This window comes from Antechinus flavipes, chromosome 6 (assembly GCF_016432865.1).
Source record: "Antechinus flavipes isolate AdamAnt ecotype Samford, QLD, Australia chromosome 6, AdamAnt_v2, whole genome shotgun sequence".
Lineage (NCBI taxonomy): Eukaryota > Metazoa > Chordata > Mammalia > Dasyuromorphia > Dasyuridae > Antechinus > Antechinus flavipes.
In genome coordinates, this window is record NC_067403.1 from 185,340,161 (window position 1) to 185,360,618 (window position 20,458).

General features: G+C 41.6%; 2 protein-coding genes across 5 annotated transcripts in view; one reads left to right on the forward strand and one right to left on the reverse strand.

Moving 5' to 3' along the window:
- Positions 1 to 7,057: 7,057 nt before the first annotated feature.
- Positions 7,058 to 12,455, reverse strand: LOC127540672 (uncharacterized). 4 transcript variants are annotated; one of them, XR_007948263.1, is made up of 4 exons: positions 11,987 to 12,455; positions 9,908 to 9,987; positions 8,639 to 8,745; positions 7,058 to 8,162 (listed from the first exon to the last, which is right to left on the reverse strand). XR_007948263.1 is itself a non-coding variant. In XM_051965467.1 (3 exons), the coding sequence occupies exons 1-3, from the start codon at positions 11,562 to 11,564 to the stop codon at positions 8,021 to 8,023; spliced, it is 702 nt and encodes a 233-aa protein (XP_051821427.1). In that variant the 3' UTR covers positions 7,058 to 8,020. The 4 variants fall into 4 exon arrangements, 2 of the variants coding, with proteins under 2 accessions (XP_051821427.1, XP_051821428.1); XR_007948262.1 differs by lacking the exon at positions 11,987 to 12,455 and adding an exon at positions 11,112 to 11,422; XM_051965467.1 differs by lacking the exons at positions 9,908 to 9,987; positions 11,987 to 12,455 and adding an exon at positions 11,112 to 11,564.
- Positions 11,557 to 20,458, forward strand: part of MTMR7 (myotubularin related protein 7) — a 95,630-nt gene continuing 86,728 nt past the window's right edge. Inside the window, exon 1 of the mRNA XM_051965461.1 lies at positions 11,557 to 11,700. Within this exon, the coding sequence (XP_051821421.1) occupies positions 11,677 to 11,700 (24 nt within the window). The 5' untranslated portion in view covers positions 11,557 to 11,676. The remainder of the gene's footprint in view (positions 11,701 to 20,458) is intronic.

Genomic DNA, 20,458 nt, shown 5'->3' on the forward strand with positions numbered 1-20,458 from the left:
TGAGGTTGGTTGGTTGGTTGTTATCCTTTGGGCTTGACAAGGACCAAAATGGCATCATTGTATTGGGATCAAGGTATATTATGTGAGAACATGGCTGCTCAAACCAACACCAGGTTGGAAGGCTCTACCACAAGCAGTCCATGTGGAGTAGAGATGGCTTAAAATCTGCACATTGACTCCAGTTCTGCTTTGCCCATCTAGCCCAGCACCTTTAATGCCTTTGATGCTGAGCAGTCCTTTGTCATTAATTCCCATGTCTCACAATCATTCCAAAGTTCTTCAAAGAGATCTTGACAGTCTTTGTACTTCTGTGAACACTTGCCTCGTGTGAGTTCCATAAAATAATCTATAAGTAATTATACGTTTGGCATTCAAAAACCATGGCCATGCCATTGGAGTTGCACTCTCTGCAGTGCAGTTTGAAGGCTTGACTGTTCAATTCAAGAAAGGACCAGTGTCCAGTGCCTTATCCTGCCAGGGAATTGAGGTATCTCCTGGGCGAGGAAGATGCCTTCTTACAATCGAGTATAAATTCCCAAGGGCACTGGTGAACAGGCTAGGTCCTGCGATCACTTACTTCTGGCTGCCCATGCCAGGGAGATTCACTCCTCCCTTCCTTGCTGTGGATAGGGCTTCTTTTCAAAACTCTTTGTCTGCCAGGGGGAGCAGAACACGGTTTCCCCAACTCGGATCGCACACTTCTGGGACTGTGCTGGCTCCCATTTCCAGGTGTATTTTTCCAGAAGTGTCCCCCTCTCGGATGCGGGAAAACTGGGACACTGATGCATTGTTGGTGGAGTTGTGAACAAATCCAACCATTCTGGAGAGCAATCTGGAATTATGCCCAAAAAGTTATCAAACTGTGCATACCCTTTGACCCAGCAGTATTTCTACTGGGCTTATATCCCAAAGAAATACTAAAGAAGGGAAAGGGACCTGTATGTGCCAAAATGTTTGTGGCAGCCCTGTTTGTAGTGGCTAGAAACTGGAAAATGAATGGATGCCCATCAATTGGAGAATGGTTGAGTAAATTGTGGTATATGAATGTTATGGAATATTATTGTTCTGTAAGGAATGACCAGCAGGATGAATACAGAGAGGCTTGGAGAGACTTACATGAACTGATGCTGAGTGAAATGAGCAGAACCAGGAGATCATTATACACTTCAACAACGATATTGTATGAGGATGTATTCTGATGGAAATGGATTTCTTTGACAAAGAGACCTAACTCAGTTTCAATTGACAAATGATGGACAGAAGCAGCTACATCCAAAGAAAGAACACTGGGAAATCAATGTGAACTATTTGCATTTTTGTTTTTCTTCCCGGGTTATTTTTACCTTCTGAATCCAATTCTCCCTGTGCAACAAGAGAACTGTTCGGTTCTGCACACATATATTGTATCTAGGATATACTGCAACATATCTAACAGAAGTGTCCCCCTCTCTTTCAGGACACCCCTTAAGAGAATCTAACAATTCTTACTTCTGTTAAATATATAGCTCTGAATCCCTATCCAATTTCCACCATCCACAATTAGAGAACCTCAATAATTTAGAGCTCTTATTGTATTGACCTGCAAATGAAAACGAAGGAAGGTCAGAATTACTGAAGAGGATATTTGATGATAGGAACATTTTTTGAAACAATAAGTTCACAACATCTACATCTACAAGATGCCTTTGAATCCAATCCCCTCATTTTACAGTTGAGGAAATGTAGGTTTATCATGGTTAAATGACTTGCCCACGGTGATGCAACTAATAAAAGCTTAAGGTAGGATTCAAACCCAGCACTCCATACCCTTCTCCATCCTGCCTCTCAAACTAATTTGAAAGTAACCAGTAAGAAACAACGTAGTCTCTACATACTGGTCTATTTTCAGGGGCCACAGCTCTCTGTGAGGAAGGGTAGAAGTGAGGATTTGTTGTAGTCAGATCATCCCAACATCATTATTAAATTTTCAGCGGAAGCATTTGCACCTCAGAAATTGGCAAATGCTGCATGTAAGGAATGATTTACTGTGTTGTTGATTGTGTAAGAAAGTGATGGAAAATGTAACTAATGTGGATGAAACTCATGACCGTGTCCTATATACATTCACCAACAGGTTGTTAAATAATTGCCAGCATATTCTATGCAGGAAGGATGTCCTGGGTTTTTCTGGGGAAACAGAGAAGGGAAGAGAGGAACACCTCAGAAATTGGCAAATGCTGCATTTAAGGACTGACTTACTGTGTTGTTGCTTGCTTAAGAAAGTGATCAAAAATGTAACTAATGTGGATTAAACTCATAAGTGTGTCTTGTATACATTCATCAGCTGGTTGTTAATCATCTAACAACATATCCTATATGGGAAGGATATCCTGGGTTTCTCTGGGGGAACAGATAAAGGAAGTGAGAATCCTGCCGCTGCTGACCCAAGGGATCATTCCTTTCCATGCCCAGAGGCTGCAAGTTCCTGGCTCTGAAAGTACTTGGCTGTATTACAGAATCAGCCCTGTCCCTACTTTCTGTGATCTGGTCATACCCTCTCCCTACTATCTCGATTCTATTTGCTTCTGGTCTAGTCTTCTGGAGGACTGGAGCTTTCAATATCACTCCCCACGTTCCTCTCTTCATCTTCCCCCTTGCACTGACCCCCAGCTTTTCTTCCCATCATTCATCTTTCAAAGTCAGAAGAAAAATATTTGGTAAAGCCAGAGACTGGGGCCAAGGACGGACATGTTGCCTTCTCCATTTGACTGTAAGCTCCTTGTGGGCAGGGGAGACATTTTTCACCTTTCTCTTTTTTTTTTTTCCATTTTCCCAGAATTTATTTATTTATTAATTGATTTTTTATTAAAGCCTTTTATTTTCAAAAATATGCATGAATAATTTTTCAACATTGACCTTTGCAAAAACTTGTGTTCCAAATTCCCCCCTCCCATATCTCCTTCCCTAAGTGGCAAGTAATCCAATATATGTTAAATGTGCAATTCTTCCATATGTATTTCTACAATTATCAAGCTGCACAAGAAAAATCAAATCAAAATGGGGAAAATGAGAAAGAAAACAAAATGCAAGCAAACAACAACAAAGAGAGTGAAAATACTGTGTTGTGATCCACACTCAGTTCCCATAATCCTCTCTCTGGGTGTAGATGGCTCTTTTGGAACATTGGAACAAGGACTGAATTATCTCATTGTTGAAGAGAGCCACGTCCATCAGAAGTGACCATCCTGCTGATGATTTCTTACAGAACAATAATATCCCATAACATTCACATACCATAACTTATTCAGTCATTCCCCACCTGATGGGTATCCACTCAGTTTCTAGTTTCTGGCCACTACAAAAAGGGCTGCCACAAACATTTTTGCACATGTGGGTCCCTTTCCCTCCTTTAAGATCTCTTTGGGATATAAGTGCAGTAGTAACAACTGCTGGATCAAAGGATATGCACAGTTTGATAGCCTTTTAGGCACAGTTACAAACTACTGTCCAGAATGGTTGGATTCGTTCACAACTCCACCAACAATGTATCAGTGTCCCAGTTTTCCCACATTCCCTCCAACATTCGTCATTATTTTTTTCTGTCATCTTCATCTTTCACCTTTCTTTGCATCTGCGGGGGTCAGTACAGTGCCTGACTGTAGGCCTTTAATATTTATTGACTGGCTGTACCTTTTTAAAAACTGAGTTAGAATCCCAGATATCTATTTTCATAAGAATTAGAGAAAAAGAGAGCCAACTTCTCTGACTTGTAGATCATCCTTCTCCACAAATGATTTCTCCCTCTTTAACTTTCCCAGAGTAATTTGTCCATCTCCTTCCTTCATCCTGGTTATCTTCTGCCTACTACTAATAATCCTGTGGGTGAGCTAACATATGCACTGAGGCAAGCACAGTGCCTGGCATACAGTAAGCAATTAATAAAGGCATTTTCATTGCTTGCTTAGTGCAAGACAGGAGAGAGAGGCAAAGGCAGTAGTTTATGAGTTGATCAAGAAGCATATATCAAGTGCTTACAAGTGGGGCACTGACAGTACTCAGAAAGCCAAGAGGAGCCCTGAGGAAGTCCTGGGCTAAGCCTTGAGCTGCAGGAACCAGAGGCTCATGGGGATGGGCAGTGCTGGAGTGGACCTTAGACAGGCAATCGAACCAGAGCCTGCTGCACTGCCAGAACCTCTTCTGCTCCTCTCATTTGTTAGGGTTCTCTCCCCAGATGCCTAACCCTCACTTATTTGCCCACGTGTTGCTTTGCCAATACAATGTCTGTTTCTTCAGGGCTTGGTCTGTTTTAGTTCTGCAGTCCTAGCACCTAGCATGAGATTGTAGGGGATCCAGAGCATAGTGTTGAAGTTGGAATCAGCACCTGCCTTGTAGGGTAACTGTGAGAATCAATTGAGGTAATATATATAAAGCACTTCTCACAGTCCCTGGCACATAGTAGATACTAATGTTCTTTCCTCTTACATAATGCTGTGTGAGTAATATGTAAATACTTCTCAATTTGAATTTGGCTTCCTTCCATCCAAAGCTTCCCAGATGCCATCTTCCTAACCAATATGTAGCCTTCCAAATCTGTCAATCAGGCAGGCTGCCTGTCTCTTCTGATTTCCTGGTCATGGAGCGTTGTAAAAAGATCACCATTCATGCCTCCTACATCCTCAGCTTTTGCCCAATACTTCCTCCCCCTTACTGATGCTTTTGGAGTGCCCCTATCAAAGTTACTAGAAGAACTAGGAGCTGGCAGCCAGGTCTTGAGAGAGTCTGGTCACAGGCTGGATTGGAGGCTCTTGAAGAGCACGCCCTGCCCTTTTTGTGTACAAACAAGCGGCTGTCTCTTCCAGCTCACCTGCCCACCCACCCTGTCCTTCTTCCCTCTTGCCATTCCTGCACAAACTCTCACCTGCCCGTGCCCTTGGTCTGGGGCCTTGGGCGGTGATGCTTTCCTGAGTCTCTGCAGCCCATGATTTCGTTGCTATAGGGAGCCACCAGTTGAGGAAACTCCCTCTACCAATGCAGATCGGCACCTTCTCTAAATCTCTTAGTCTTGGAATGCTACCTAAAGACTGAGAGTAAGTCGACCCACAAACATTTATCAAATGTTCACTATATGTCTGGCACGGAGACCATTTTAAAAGGCAAAAATAGCACCTGCTTTCAAGGAGCTCACATTCTAATGGAGGAAATAAGATGCAAATAACTATGCACAAACCAAATCCATAAATCCTTAGTTGCTTCTGCCTTCTGAATATAGAAGACTTAGAATTTTCCAGTTAACTTAATTTCCCCTCAGCTGCTCTGCTTGGTTTCAACTTCATAAGCATCATTCCCTGTGGCAGATATCCCTGGTGAACCACCTCCCTCCCTCCTCACCTTTTTAGCTTCCTTTTGGATGTTTTCTTCCCTCATTAGTTCATTAAAGACGGGGACTTATCTCTCTGTAGCCAACAAGCACATAATTGGATGTTGGGTGGGGGCTTTTCCTTGCCAAAGCAAAGGGATCCCACTGAATCCTGTCTTCTCCAAAATACCTGAAGTGGGGCATCGAGGGAGTTGATACAAGGAAATAGGGGTAAGAAAGAGAATTGTGGGGGTTGTATAAAATATAAAATAAAAATAACCAGGGGTTTGGAACCAATTGGCTGGGGCTATTGAGGAATAAATGTATCCAGGCAGAAGATCAGAGGCTAGAGAGAATTCTGTTGGGGGAGCCAGGTGAGTAGAGTATTCAGAGCTATCCCACAAGACCCACCCTTGCAGCAAATGGTGATATTCTTATGGGACAAGGAGGGAGGTTCAAGTCACAGCAGGAGGAAGCATTGCCTAGGGAACTCTGGGCAAGAGGCATGAACTGGTGATGGGAACTGGGACTGCTCCAGAATGGTTTTTCCTTGGAAAGAGTGGAAAAGGCCCTGGCATAAAGACAGACATCAGCAGGTGGGTGGCCGAGATCTGAGGCTGACAAAGGGCTCCTTGGGAAGGCTCTGGGGTAAAGACAGAGGCCAACATGTGGGTGGCCTGGATCTAAGGCTGACCTAATGCTCAGGGGCAGACCCTTGGGGGAGAGAGGTGGGTGGTCTTGGATCCAAGCCTGACCCAGAGGCCAGGGGGTGGAAGGCCGGATCCAGGCTAGGACATGAGAAGTTAAATATGTCAAAGGTGAGATCTGAATCCAAGTCTCCTTGGCTTTGAGATCAATGCCATATGGACTTTCTTTTCTCCTTATAACTCAGAACACAGAGATGAGTTCTTCCAAGTTTTCAGTGGGCTCCTCTGGGACAGGAATCAACTTGCCCTTTGCCCACATGCAAGTGCACCTTGGTCCTGGCACAAGCACAAATGTAGCACACTCATAAATTACTACAAAGTTCTCTCGACCTCCCTTCCTGCATTTTTCTGTCCGCTTTTGGTTACCTTTCTTGGCTAAACTTGTTCCTGGGACAAAATGACTCTTCATTTCTCTGGTTTGTTCCACAGGACTTCCTGAGGATTAGAGTTAATTTATTTAGGGAGGTCTTTCTGCCTCTCAACAAGAGGAAGCAATCTGCTTCATTACCTTTAATTGGCAAGTGCATTCCTTGCCAACTATAAAGCTGATCCACGAGCAGAAATTGAATTACCTAAGGAGACCTTGTTTCTCCTTTTTGTGTGTTTCTGCATAGTTTTCAATATCATAGAATCACAGATGGGTACCAGAAGAATGTCAAAGGAGAGAAATGTCCCATAAAGTTAGAAATATAGGTTGGGGTCAGGTTGCGAAGAGCTTTAAAAGCTAACCAGAGAACCCAGAGTAAATATAGTAAAAACATATTCAGTATGAGTAAAAAAAAACATACAGAAATTTTTGCTCTTGGTGCACCTCTATCTTTCAAGATCTCCTTCTTTGTGCCTATGGAAAAATTATTGGTAGAAATTTTGAAGACCTATCTCTAAACATTTATTGAACACCTGTTATGTTCCAGGCACTGTACTGAGCACTGAAGATTCAAATACAAAAAAACAAAAACAAACAAAAACCAAAGACAGAGCCTCTTCTCAAGAAACTTATAATGTGATGGGGGAAGGCAACATACAAAAAGAAGCAGAAAAAGGGGGTGGGGAAGGTGCCTGATGCAGGGGCAGAGTGGAAAAGTTAGAGAAGTCCTGGGTAGTGCAGTTGGGTAAGAAATGAGATCTTCTCAGCTAAGCTCCCTCCTACATTGGCGTTCTAAGAGGTCATGGCTCTATTAGAAGAATATTAGAAGAACAGAGGGCATGATGAGGTGGAGTCTCAAGGCTGATGAGACCTCTCAGAATGATGCTGTTTTCCCATTTCCCAATGCCATTGTATATGAACTAATTTAGACTTGCTTGACTGAATAATGGTGCTTGTTTACAAATATAGAGGTATCCTACTGACAATTTGCAAAGTTCTGTGTTATCCATAGTTGTTTTTGTATGTCTATAATGTCTATAGCCTTTTTTTCTCTTTTTTAAAATTTTTATTTAATAATTACTTTATATTGACAGAATCCATGCCAGGGTAATTTTTTTTACAACATTATCCCTTGCACTCGTTTCTGTTCCGATTTTTCCTCTCCCTCCCTCCACCTCTTCCCCTAGATGGCAAGCAGTCCTTTACATGTTGAATAGGTTACAGTATATCCTAGATACAATATACGTTTGCAGAACCGAACAGTTCTCTTGTTGCACAGGGAGAATTGGATTCAGAAGGTATAAATAACCTGGGAAGAAAAACAAAAATGCAAATAGTTCACATTCGTTTCCCAGTGTTCTTTCTTTGGGTGTAGCTGCTTCTGTCCATCATTTATCAATTGAAACTCAGTTAAGTCTCTTTGTCAGAGAAATCCACTTCCATCAGAATACATCCTCATACAATATCGTTGTCGAAGTGTATAATGATCTCCTGGTTCTGCTCATTTCACTTAGCATCAGTTCATGTAAGTCTCGCCAGTCCTCTCTGTATTCATCCTGCTGGTCATTTCTTACAGAACAATAATATTCCATAACATTCATATACCACAATTTACTCAACCATTCTCCAATTGATGGGCATCCATTCATTATAGCCTTTTTTTCTCAATCCTTGGTGTAGCATCCCTTGATATCTATGTGGCCACATCCAGTCCCACTTTCTGGGTAGGTTCATGCATCTCAGCCTGTCATACCTGCAGATATGAGATATTCAGAGAAGATTCATCATCATAAAGTTACTACTTAAACTCTCAGATTGCTAGAAGTCAACTAGAAATCCACCTTTCTGACAGTTATGGACCTTATCTAATCTTCCCATGGTTTCCAAATAGTTAATTGGTTTTATACTTGTGTTACTTATAACCTTTAAGACTTTAAAAAACAGTCATATGCTGGGGCACCATAATAAGGTCTTGCAGTCATCATTGCCTCAGTTATTTCTCTACCTTCAAACAGGTTCTCTTACGACATTCATGAGAGGGATAATTCTCTGTGTGGTCCTTTTAACAGTCTGTCTCTCTTTCATATTTTGCCCAAGAACTGGTTTCTATATGTATGTATTTTATCTTCTGCTCTCTCCCCTTTATTCAAAGGTTCTTTCTCCTGCCCCTTTCTGCAACCACATTAGTCATATATGAAAGAGATACTTTAGTACATGACATAAACTCACATGCCAAAGGTGTAAAAGACAGAAAGCAAACTATAGATAGCACAGGAGTGTGTTGGTAGCAAAGTGGTCTCTTTAAAATGATAACTTTTCTCTGTGGCATTCAAAAGCTGGAAAAAAGAAAATGCCTATTAATTGGAGAATACTACATATTATAGTATTACAAATGTAATAAATACTAGAATCATATGTATAGTGTTGAAAAGATCCCACAGACAAGTCTAACATCCTCATTTTAGAGATGAAGAAACTGAGATCCATGGAAATTAAGCAATTTGCCCAAACTCAAACTGGTTGTAAATGTCATAAGTTGGGATTTGATCCCAGATTCCTCATTTCCCACCTAACTGCTTCTGGACTTCATTATAATTTCCAGAAACTCACCTTCCTGCACAATGTATTATTAAATTATTATTTTATTATTATACCAACTCAGAAACTCATAACTCTCTAGCAGCCCCTGACCTTGGGCTTCTTCTTCCCTCTGACTGGGGGAGATGGAGGATGAATATGGGAGAGAGTCTTCTATACTCTCCATTTAAGAATGTTGCCAGGGCAACCATCTCATTTTCCACCCAATTGTAGGACTTCATCATGCCCCAGCCTGGGCATCTTCCCCCAATCTTTTGGAAATGTATCATCTCTTTCATTAGATTGTAAAGTCATTGAGTTCAGAGATTATCTTTCTTTGTATCCTCAGTACTAAGGACAGTGCCTGGAACATAGTAAGTTCTTAATAAATGTTTATTGACTTGGCTCCAGACCTAAGGTTCTTTCTATTATATTCTGCTGCCATCATTATTGTTAAAATGATGATTCTGAAGAATTCAGAGAGTCATAGGAAGATTTATATGAACCGATTCAGAATAAAGAAAGCAAAATCAGGAAATACATGCATAACTATAATAATGAGCAAAAATAGAAAGAATAAAAATAAAAAAGAACCTGAATCCTGTACTATTATAATGGCCAAGCTTGACTCTGCAAAAAAAAAAAAAAAAGAAGGAAAATATAGCTCCCCCATTTCATTCCAAAGATGGGAGACTATGGGTGTGAAATATTGCATATACTGTTAGACACAGATGATGTGTAAGTTGATTTTGCTGACTTGATTTTGTATTCTTTTTTATTTTTTGTCACAAGAGATGAATAACTTACCAAGTAGGAGATGGAAGAAAGATATAACTGGAAATAGGAGAGATGTAAAAACTGAAAATATCAATAAATATTTTAAGAAGAAAAAAAGGGTCAGCACCAAATACCAGCACTTACATTTTCAGAACAAGTTCACAGTGAGTATGGGGACAGAGGAGGTGAGTGACAGAATCGGGATCCAAACAGATCTTGATAAGCTAGAAAGATGGGGAAAATCTATTAGAGCAAATGAAGCAGAGATCAATGTAAAAATATATTTTTTAAAAATCAGCTTCCAGAGAAAAGAATTGGCGTGTGGTAGCTATTTCTTATGTAAAAATATTCTAATGGTTCCAGTGGACTGCAACCTCTTAATGAAGAAAACAAGCATTTAATAAGTGCTTACTTTGTGCAAGGAACTGTGCATTTGCAAATATCTCATTTCATCCTCACAATAAGGAGGTGGGAGATGGGTGCTGCTATTATTCCCATTTTACAGCTGAGGAAACTGAAAGTAAGTGATTTTCTCAGGGTCACACTAGTAAGTATCTAAGCTGGATTTGAATAAAGTCTTCTTGATTCCAAACCCCATGTTCCATCAATTGCATCAATCAGCAACTTCTAATCAGTTCTAACTATGACAAGGCAGGTAAAATGCTAATGTAGCTGTGGGAGGGAGATCCGAGTTTGAATTGCTTATCAACTATGTGACTCTCCTTCCCTCCCACTTCTAGTGCTTTGGGCTGAGAACTCCCATATATATTTTGTATGCTTTGTACAAACGCAGATATTTTCTCTCCCCAATTAAAATGTCAACTCTCTGAAGTTAAGGACTAAGGTTTTGTCTTCTTTTATACCCAGAATTTAGCACGTCTGGCAGATAGCAAGTTCTTGATAAATGTTTGTTGATTGACTGACTCTCTGAACAAGAACCTTTGCTTCTTTAGGCCTAAGTTTCTCTATCTGTAAATTGAAACTGGGACTGAATGATCTCGAGGTACCTTCCAACTATAAACCTATTCTCCCATGATTCTGTTACCAGAAAGTAGTTTAGCTCCTCCTAGATAAAAACATCCGAATAATGAGGGCTGTCTGTCACTCAGTGGAACAGCCTCTGGAGTTAATGAGTAGCCCTCACACTGGAAGTCCTCAAGCAGAGAATGGTGGAAGGGAAAAGGAATCTCTTTAAACATTCCCATTTAAGACACGTTGGACTAATTAGCCATTTCATTCATTCCCAAATTTCATTTATCATAATCCACGAAGAATTTTTCTAGGAAGGGTGACTCCTATGGTTCCTGTACCCCACATCAGAGAGCAGAAAATAGTCTCTATTCACTACCTTAGACCGGATGGACTTGGGCAATAGCCCTTCCCAGCCACAGTCCCTGTGTGGGGAAGATGGTTGCAGGTGGCGAGATGTGGTCACGCTGGCTTCTTGCGCAGAACAACTCCGGCCTGGCCAGGAGCCTGGCACTGGCACGGCCCCAGCTTGGACCACAAGGGCATCTTTCTGTCTCCAGCTTCCCTGCAGGATCTGGGGATGGGGATGCCGAAGAGGAAGGAGGAGGGCCTGGAGGAGGCTGAGGTGCGGAGGCTCCAGGATCCTTCTGCTCCGCCCCCGCCAGGCAGCCGGACCACAGCGCACCTGGAGGCTGAGCATCCTTTGAGATCGGGGCGGGGCCGGGAGGAAGGGAGAATGGCTGGGTGGAGAGGAGGACCACCCCGCCCCCGCCCCCCCCGCTGCCTGCGCACGCGCACAAGCCCCTTCGTCCGCCCTCCTGCCTGCCGGCATCCAGCTTGCCCAGGGCCCCTTCCCCTCCCCCTCCTGGCTGGCAGGAGGCGCAGGTGGCTGCAGCCCAGCACCCGACGCACGGGCTCCCGGAGGCCACCCACCTAGCAGCAGCATGGAGCACATCCGCACGCCCAAGGTGGGGCTACAACGGCAAGGGGGATGCGGGCTTGGGAAGGAGGGAGGGGGCCCGAGCCATTATCTTTCCTGGCACGGGACTGACGCCACGCCCTCCAGGGACAGGTGCCACCCTCTGTGTCCGGTGCCAGGCGCTTGGGTTCGATCCCTCGGAGCGCCTGCGTCCGGAGGCTGGTCGCTGCCCCCAAGAGCGTCCCCAGAGGGACGGGGAGAGGAGAAGGGATGTTTGGAGGGGGAATGGGTGGATGTCTTGACCGCGCCCATGGCTCCGCTGCCGCGTGCCCTACCTGCCTCCCTCAGTGTCCTCCGGGCCATCTTCTGTCCGCCCTGCCCTTCTTTGATCCTTTACTGCTCCCTGCATCCTTCCCGTGATCCATCCCGTGGTCCATCCCTCCCGTGGTCCATCTCTCTTTGCGTCCCCTTGCTTGCTGCCTCGGCCTGTTTCTGCTCTGTCTCTTTGACCCTGACTGCAAGCGGACAGAGCAGCTCTAGAAGTGCCCTCTCTGGACAAGGGTGGTGGTGATGGTGGTGGTGGAGAAGGAAAGCCTTGAATGCCACCTGCACCACGGGATGGAGAGGGGGTAGGCCCCCGTCCCTCCTTCCCATCCTCCTTCACCAGGCATCTGGGAGTAAAGGCCTTGAAACAACTTCAGCTCCCCTCTCCAGCCATGGTGGCAGCCCTAGATCTAGACTGGAGCCAGACCTCTGCCAGCTCCCGGGGAAGATGGGGATTCTTGGGTTCTAACTCCTAAGCAGGATGTAAATCTCCCCTCTCTGCCAGAGGAAGGGGATCAGGTTCTTGGGTTGTCTGTGCCAGGCCGCCCTAGATTACTCTGAGATATAGATTGATTTTGCCTCAGGGAATTAGTTATTGTTTAACTAGTGGGCAAAGGCCAGGGAACTGCAGCCTTCAGGAATGCCTTGAGGGATCTGGGTCTCTGGGGCCCTAAGAGGGCTCTGAATGAACAGCCCAAGGCTCACATGATCACAGCAGCCCTGCTCCCACCTGGCAGTGCTTGGGACCCTCCCTCCTGCATATCCCTTCATTGTCTTTTCTGTTTCATTTTTAAATTAATCTCTCTTTCTTACTTCAGTCAACCCTAAATTCAGGACTACCTGCTATTCCAGGCCTCAGAGCTGGAAGAAAGGGAGGGCCCTTAACTCCAGCCTGTCCAAGCCCCTTATCTGTCAATCTATTCACTAATTAATAAACAAGCATTTATGGAGTGACAATTCTGGGCCGCCCTGTGCTGAACCCTTGGGGTATCCAAGCCTCAAGGAGCTTGCTTCTACCCGGGGAGTATAGTGCCAAGATATTGTCTAGGTAAGAAGGGGAGAGGAGAGCACTAATGAGTAGACAGATGGGAAAGGACTTCCATAGGAAGCACCTATGGAAAATCACATTATTTCTTCAGACTTCAATTTCCTGCTCTATAAAATGAAGCAGTTGCACTAGATGCCCTTTGAGATCCCTGCCAGCTTTGTTTCTATGATCCTATGATCTCACATTTCTCATCTGTAAAATGGGAGGATATGTTAACTATCTTTGAAGATATTTCCATCTTCTGTGATCTCGATGCCCTCCCCCCACCATCTTCCTCCAACCCTATTCCCACCTCATCTCATCTGAGGAATTATCCTTAAATCAATGCTTTAATTGGAATGAGGATTGTATCACTGATCTCTGAGACTCTGGAAACCAAAGCCTCTCCCTGACTTCACCACTGCCCCATACGTTGCCTTTGCTCTTCTTGGAATGTAAACTTTTTGAGGGGCTTATGGCCACAGTAGTCACTTAATAAAGGCTTGCTGATTGGTGGGTTTGTCCTGTAATGATGAAGTTGGCCTGACTGATTTAGTAAGAAGGCAAGCTTTTTTTTCCAAGGCTGAGTCTTATACTTAAAGGAAGTCAGGAGGAGTTGGGCAGCTTTATCTGCTTGCCTCTTCTGTCCTCATTCACCTAGTCCTGGTTGAATTTCAGCAGCTTCTTTGAAAGGAGTCCTATTGAGCAGGAAGAGTGGGTATGGGGTTTCAGGAACAGAAACAGCTCTATCCCAAGGTGACCCCATTGCAGGACTGTCTCTTGGGAATAAGAGGCTGAGGAAGGGTGTGTTTGTAGATGTGTATAGGTGTCTTGTTTGGTTAGATTGGACAAAGGTTGCCTAATACATCTTAATTTAATTTTTGAAAGGGAATTTTTCCATTCCCCTGGACGTGTTAGTGCTTTGTTCATTAGTGCATGTAAGAAGGACCTTAAAGCTTCATCAGCTCAGAAAGACTGGGAGCAGGGAGTCTGAAATTGATATTGCTTGTGAAGCATCAGGAATCTACTGGAGGTGAGAACATTCTCCAAAGGAGCTGATTTCAGCCCATCTAGTTGGATTCCTGCCTTGGTTCTCCCATGGATAACTTAGTCACTAAGTCAACAAACATTTATTAAATGTTTACTCTATGTCAGTCACTGTGCTAACTGTTGCAGATACAAAAAAGGTAAAAACATAGTTTCTGCCTACAAGGAGCTTACATTCTAATAGCGGAGACAATGGATGAATAACTTTGTGCATACAAGATACAGAGTTGGAATAGAAAGCAATCTTAAAGAGAAGGTACCAACAGTGGAGAGGACTGGAACCTCTTGCAGAAGGTGGAGTGGGAAATAATCTAGGCTGTGCAGATAGAGAGGGAGACTGCCGACTGTGGATAATATTCAGTCCCAAGGAATAGTTGGGAGATAGAGTGTCATGCTCCAAGAACAGCATGGAGACCAGAGTTGTTGATTTAGGAGTGGGAAAAAGTGTGACATACCTGGAAAGTTAGGAGGAGGCCAGGTTATCCAGAGCTTTAAAAGCCAAACAGAAGATTTTATATCTGATCCTAGAGATAAGAGGGAATCCCTCTGAAGTTTATTGAGTGTGTGTGTGTGTGTATGTAGGGTGGCTGTGACTTGGTCAGACTTGTTCTTTTGGAAAATGAATTTGACAACTGATCAGAAGATGAACTGAGGTGGAGAGAATCTTGAGGCCAGAAAATTCACCTGTAGACTATTGAAGTTGAGGTCCTGAACCAGGGCAATGGCAATGTCAGAACAGAGAAGATGATGAATGGGAGAGATGTGAGGATGGAAACAAAATTTGACAACTCTGTGGATATGGGGGTGAGGGAAAGTAATAAGTTGACAATATTGAGAACAGGATTTTGGGTGACTGGAAGGATGGTAGTGTGCTCAACAGAAAAAAGGAAAGTTGGGAAAGGAGGGGAAAAGGGAAGATCTTGAGTTCTCAAACATTTTGGGGTTTTTCCTTGTATCTCAGGGGCTTAGCACTATGCCTGGAAAATAGCGAGCATATAATAAAATGCCTGTTGATTCATTGGTTTTTAATTTGAACTGAAACACACACCTACTCAAAGGAGCATCTCCCCACATAAAGAGGAATTTGTAGGAAACCTTAAATCTTTATTTTCCACTGCTTGATTTAAAAATAAAGAGTCTGGATTAGTTTCTACATGTTATTTTCAAAATTGCCTTGTTGGTCTATGCTCCTTTCTGAATTTTACTCCTCTTAAAAATATCTGAATGGCCTTCTTTTTTGGCATCACTTTTGCCTCTCTCTCTAAAATCTCTCTACTTCTCTACCTCTGTACACACACACATACACACACAAAAATTAACTAAAAGAAAAAAAGAACCCTGCTAACATTAGCTGACTAGCTTTTTGTGCATTTTTGGTGTAGTATACTCCTCTTATTATAGCTTTGGATTGCTACATCATTTAGTCAGGTGTGAACTTCAGGAGTAGAAATGGGCCAGACAGGCATCTTGGTAGGAAGACCCCAGTTCAAGACACGTTGAATTGTGGGACCAATTCAAAATGTCCAGGAGGTGATTGATGATGTGGAACTGGAACTGAGGACATTGCCTGAAACCCATGGAGGTTGATGAAGTGAGAAAGAGACATAAAGATATGAGCAGACTGGAAAAGTTGATGTGTATCATCCCTTCTCATTCTAATTTTATGCTCTAATGATTTTAGGCTCTCCATTGCCTCTGGGCTTAAATGCAAACTGCTCTTGGAGATCTTTAAATACTTTCACAATCTGGCTTCTGCTTTTCTAGACCCTGTGATCAGCCAAACTGAACTGCTTTGCTGTTGTCTGGCCCATCTCCTGCCTCTGCTCTTTGGCACAGACCTTGCCCCGTTCTTGGAATGCATGTTCTCTTGGATCACAACAGACTCGAGATCCTCCATACCAAGTCAGGAGGGACCCCAGGGGCCATTTAATTCAACCTTCCATTTTACAGAGAAACTGACATTCAGGGAAGAGGCTTGATTGTGGTCATGCAGGTAGTCAGTGCCCAGAGCTGGACCTGAACCTTGGTCCTCTCTCAGAGCCGGAGTGCCCTCCTCTGTACTGCGCTACCTGTTCATCTGTACCTCTCCATTGCCCCTTCAGTAGGAAGACTTTTTGATGCAGCTAGTTGGTGAAGTGGTCTGTCCTCAAGTTATCATATCCAGATTTATCGCTACATGTTATATTGTCCTTGTAGACTATCAGCTTCCTGAGGGCAGGGCTGAGTTTTTTAATTTGGCTTTTGTAACCCCAGTGCTTTCTCTCCTCATTCAAAGTGGGTGGGTAATGTACATGTGTGTTCTCTTGTTCCCTCTCCCTCCTCTTTTCTTTTCTCCTTCCCTCTTCTCCTCCCTCTTTTCCTCTTTCCTCCTCTCCTTCCCCTCCACCTCCCTCCCTTTGTCCTTCCTTCTCCCCTCTCCTTCTCTCCCCCTCTCTCCCTCTCTTGCTCCCTTTCTCCTTTCCCTTCCCTCTTTCCCCGCTGTCTCCCTCCCTCATGACATTCCTTTTCCTCTCCTTCTTCCTCTTCTCTCCTTTCCTTCTAGATCTCCCAAGGTGCCAGCCTTTCCCTGATCAGTATCTAGAATGTTTTTTTGTTCTTTTTCTCTTCCAAACTCCCTAATGGCTCCAGCTTCCTCTTCAAAGCTCTTTATTGTTTCTCCATTCTCTGGATAATATGATTGTTGCTGCCAGCCAATGCGGGAGGGGAGCAAAAAAAAAAAAAAAATCATTGTCTTTCCTGGAGTTCCATCTATCATGTCTCCTATATTTGGAAGAATAGAGCTTTATGTTGACTCTTTGGGCCTTTAAAATTTTTGTATTACAAGGCTTTGCAAAGGTGGATGTTGAAAACTGATTTTGCATGTATTTTGAAAAAAAAAGGTATTATTATTTTTTAAATAAAATAAAATTTCTGTATTAGAATACAATGAACAGCCAGGGCCCCATAGGCAAAGAAAGGAAAACCTTTGGGTTTAGTGGACAAGCTACTTAACCATTCAGGTTTTCCTTGGTACAAGGAGGGCATTGATGATTTACAAAGTTCTTTCTTGCTCTGTCTATAACACTAGATCATGTAGCCTTACATCATTGATCCCAAAGAGGCTGCCCTTTCTGGTTGCTTCTCTCCAATTCATTCAGGGAGAAAAGGAATGAGCCTTCTTTCTTCCTCCTTCCTCGGCTCCTCTGCTCAGAGACTTCAATGTCAGTGTTCCCTTCCCCCTCCTCCAGCCCCTGGTGATCTGGGGCTTCAGTGAAAGCAAAATTATTTTTCTTTGCATAAAAACTGAAACCTATGATCAGTCCCTGTACCTGAACTCTAGCAAGAATCTTGCTAATCAGTGATGGCAGAGATGGTTGACGTAGCCAGTGAGTGATAAGGACACTATTATAGGGGTTCCTTGCCTTATACCTTGAGCTGGGTGTTATTTGCACTCTGGATTAGAAATAATACCATTGCCCAATCACCACCAGCACCGAGACTTCTGTTTTCTTTTATAAAAAGGTTTTTGATATCTTTCCTTCTTACACTGGTTTCATTTCCAGATATATCCCTTAGTCCTCTCTTGGGCCAACTGTGGTCATTATAATTACATAGCATTCAATTTCATTTTTTTCTTGGTTTAAGCTATTTATTGAAGCTAGTATGTGTGTGTATGTGGGGGGGGGGGTTTCCTTGGTTCATTTCCTACCAGTTCATGCTTTTCTGAATTGTTTGTAATCATAATTTCTGGAAATGCAGATTAATTTATTTACTTTTATATATCACATTTAGTTTAATTGTCAATTGACTTACTACATTTGAGGTAGCAAATGACTGGAAACAAAGATCCTTTGTTTCCAGTCATTTGCTACCTCAAAAAATATTGCTGTGAATTTTGGCAACTATTGAACCCTTTTTTCTGATTATCCCCAGAATTTCTGGGCTAAAGGATATGGACATTTTAGCCCGCTTCATTTAAGCAGAATTCCAAATTGCTTTTTAGAAGCATTTGGGATTAGATCAATTCCAGTCTGCAGTTCTACAGTGTATTTGTGTGCCTGTCTTTTTTCAGTTCTTTTAACTTTGACTTAAATCTAATAGTTGTTTTGATTTGCATTCTCCTCTAACTGGTAATTTGGAACAGGCTTTCAGATAGTTATTAATAGTTTATGATTCTTTTGAGAACTGTTTTTTTTTTTTCATATCTTTTGACCTCATGTTTAATCGTTTTCAGTCATGTCTGAGTCTTTGTGACTCCTTTTAAGATTTTCTTGGCAAAGATACTGAAGTGATTTGCCATTTTCTTCTCCAACTCATTTTACAGATGAGGAAACAAAGGCAAACATGGTTAAGTGACTTGCCCAAGGTCACACAGTTAGTATCTGAAGTTGGATTTAAACTCGGGTCTTCCTGACTCCATGCTGGGTACTTTAACCACTTTACCATCTAACTGCCTCTGACTACTTATCCAATGGGAAATTACTTTGTCTTGTATTATTTGTGTTAACTTGCTATATCTGGGATATCAGATCCATAAAAGAAACATTGGAAGCAAACATTTTTCCCACTTGAAAATATATTTCATTATCTTAGTTGCATGAATTTTGTTAGTGCAAAAGCTTCAGTTTCATGTAACTGAAATTATTTTATCTTTTATAATTGTCTCAATACTTGATTGATTAGGAATTTCCTGTTAATCATAAATGTTAAAAAAAATCTTATTCTCTTCTAATTTATTTTTTTCATTTAAGTCACTCAACTTTATTGGGTGACAATATATAAAGATGGGACTAGATATTGGATGTTGAGGGAGTATTTGAGCATAGGAAGATTACAAATTAAAATTCATTAGATATTTATTAAGCACTATTTGTGTTCACAGAAAGAGAAATAGAAGACACTGCCCCAACTGTTCTGAAGAGTTAATAGTCTGATTGGAAGTAGCAGTGACAAGTGAGAAATGGGAAGTTGGATGTGTAGTCTAGTGATATTGCTATTGATCTATTTTTTAAAAGCTCTTCTAATGGAGTCATCTTCAGAGTCTAAGGAATATTCTCTTGAGTATCTTTAGAAATTCTCAAGGTTAACGTTTAATGTTTGGACAAAGCGTGAACTGTCAGAAACCAAGCTCTCCTCTCTCTTCTCCTATTCGTTTTCTTCTGACTTCCTCTGTAGCTTTTGTCAGATAGAGTACTTCTCCAAGTAATCTTTATTATCTGGTTTATTGAACAGCTGGCCATTAATTTTAATTGTTTCTGATTCTCTGTTTCTATTCTGCTCCATTGATCTTCTTTTTTACTTTTAATTACGACTAAATAATTTGGTGATTATTGTTTTAGTGTAATAATGAAATTGAGTATTTATATAGTGCTTTAAGATTTGCAAAACCCTTTGTAGATGTTTTCTCATGTATTTTCACAACAACTGGAAGAGTTAGAACTATTTTACACATAATGAATCTCAAGTAGTAACAGATTAAATGACTTGTTCAGGGTCACACAGTCAGTATCTGAGGTAGCTCAGGGCTTCTTGATTACAGTATTATAATTCCTTCCTCATTATAATATAATTTTAAATCTGAAAGTTTTATCTCATTTCATTTCAGAGTTTAAATCTTTATCTCTTCCAACTCAATATTATTATTATTACTATGTAGTATCCACCCCTCCACAATAGGGGAGTATTTACTGTGTAAATTGGTATAGCATTCAGTTAATAAATTAATTTAAGTAGTATCATTATTATTTATATTGGTGCAACCCAATCTTGGCCAATGATTATCCCTTCAAGTAATTACTTCTTTATATATTTATAGAAAAAATTATTATTTCTTTAAATAGTATTTTGTGATTATATTTTATGTCTTGAATATGCCTTGGTAGATTGGTTCCTTTATATTTTGTGGTTTATTTTCCTTTGTATTATTTCCACCTGGATTTTGTTATTGTTATATTAACATATTATGTTATATTAACAATATTATATTGTTATGTTAATAATAAATATTGGTTATTTTTCTGAATTTTACTACTTTACTGAAGCTATTGCCCTATTTACTTTTTTTCCCTGGATTTTTCTAGGGAAACCATCATGTTAAGCATCTGCTCTATGCTAGACACTAGGCACATGCATTGATGAAAATAGAAGTTTTTGTTTTCAATGAGCTTCCATGGGGGAGGTGGAAGAGGATGAAATGTATATAGATGTACCAAAAATATTTGCTAAATAAGAAACTAATGAAGCAGAGACATTGTTAGTTTGAAGGATCAAGGCCTTTATGTAGAAGATTGAGTTAATTCTTTTTTTAGGGAAATTTTATTTTATTTTATTATTGTTTTTTTTTTTTGGTTTTACATGTACATTCATTTTTAGAAATACATTTCTTTATGAATTATGTTGGGAGAGAAAAATCAGAATCAAAGGGAAAAAC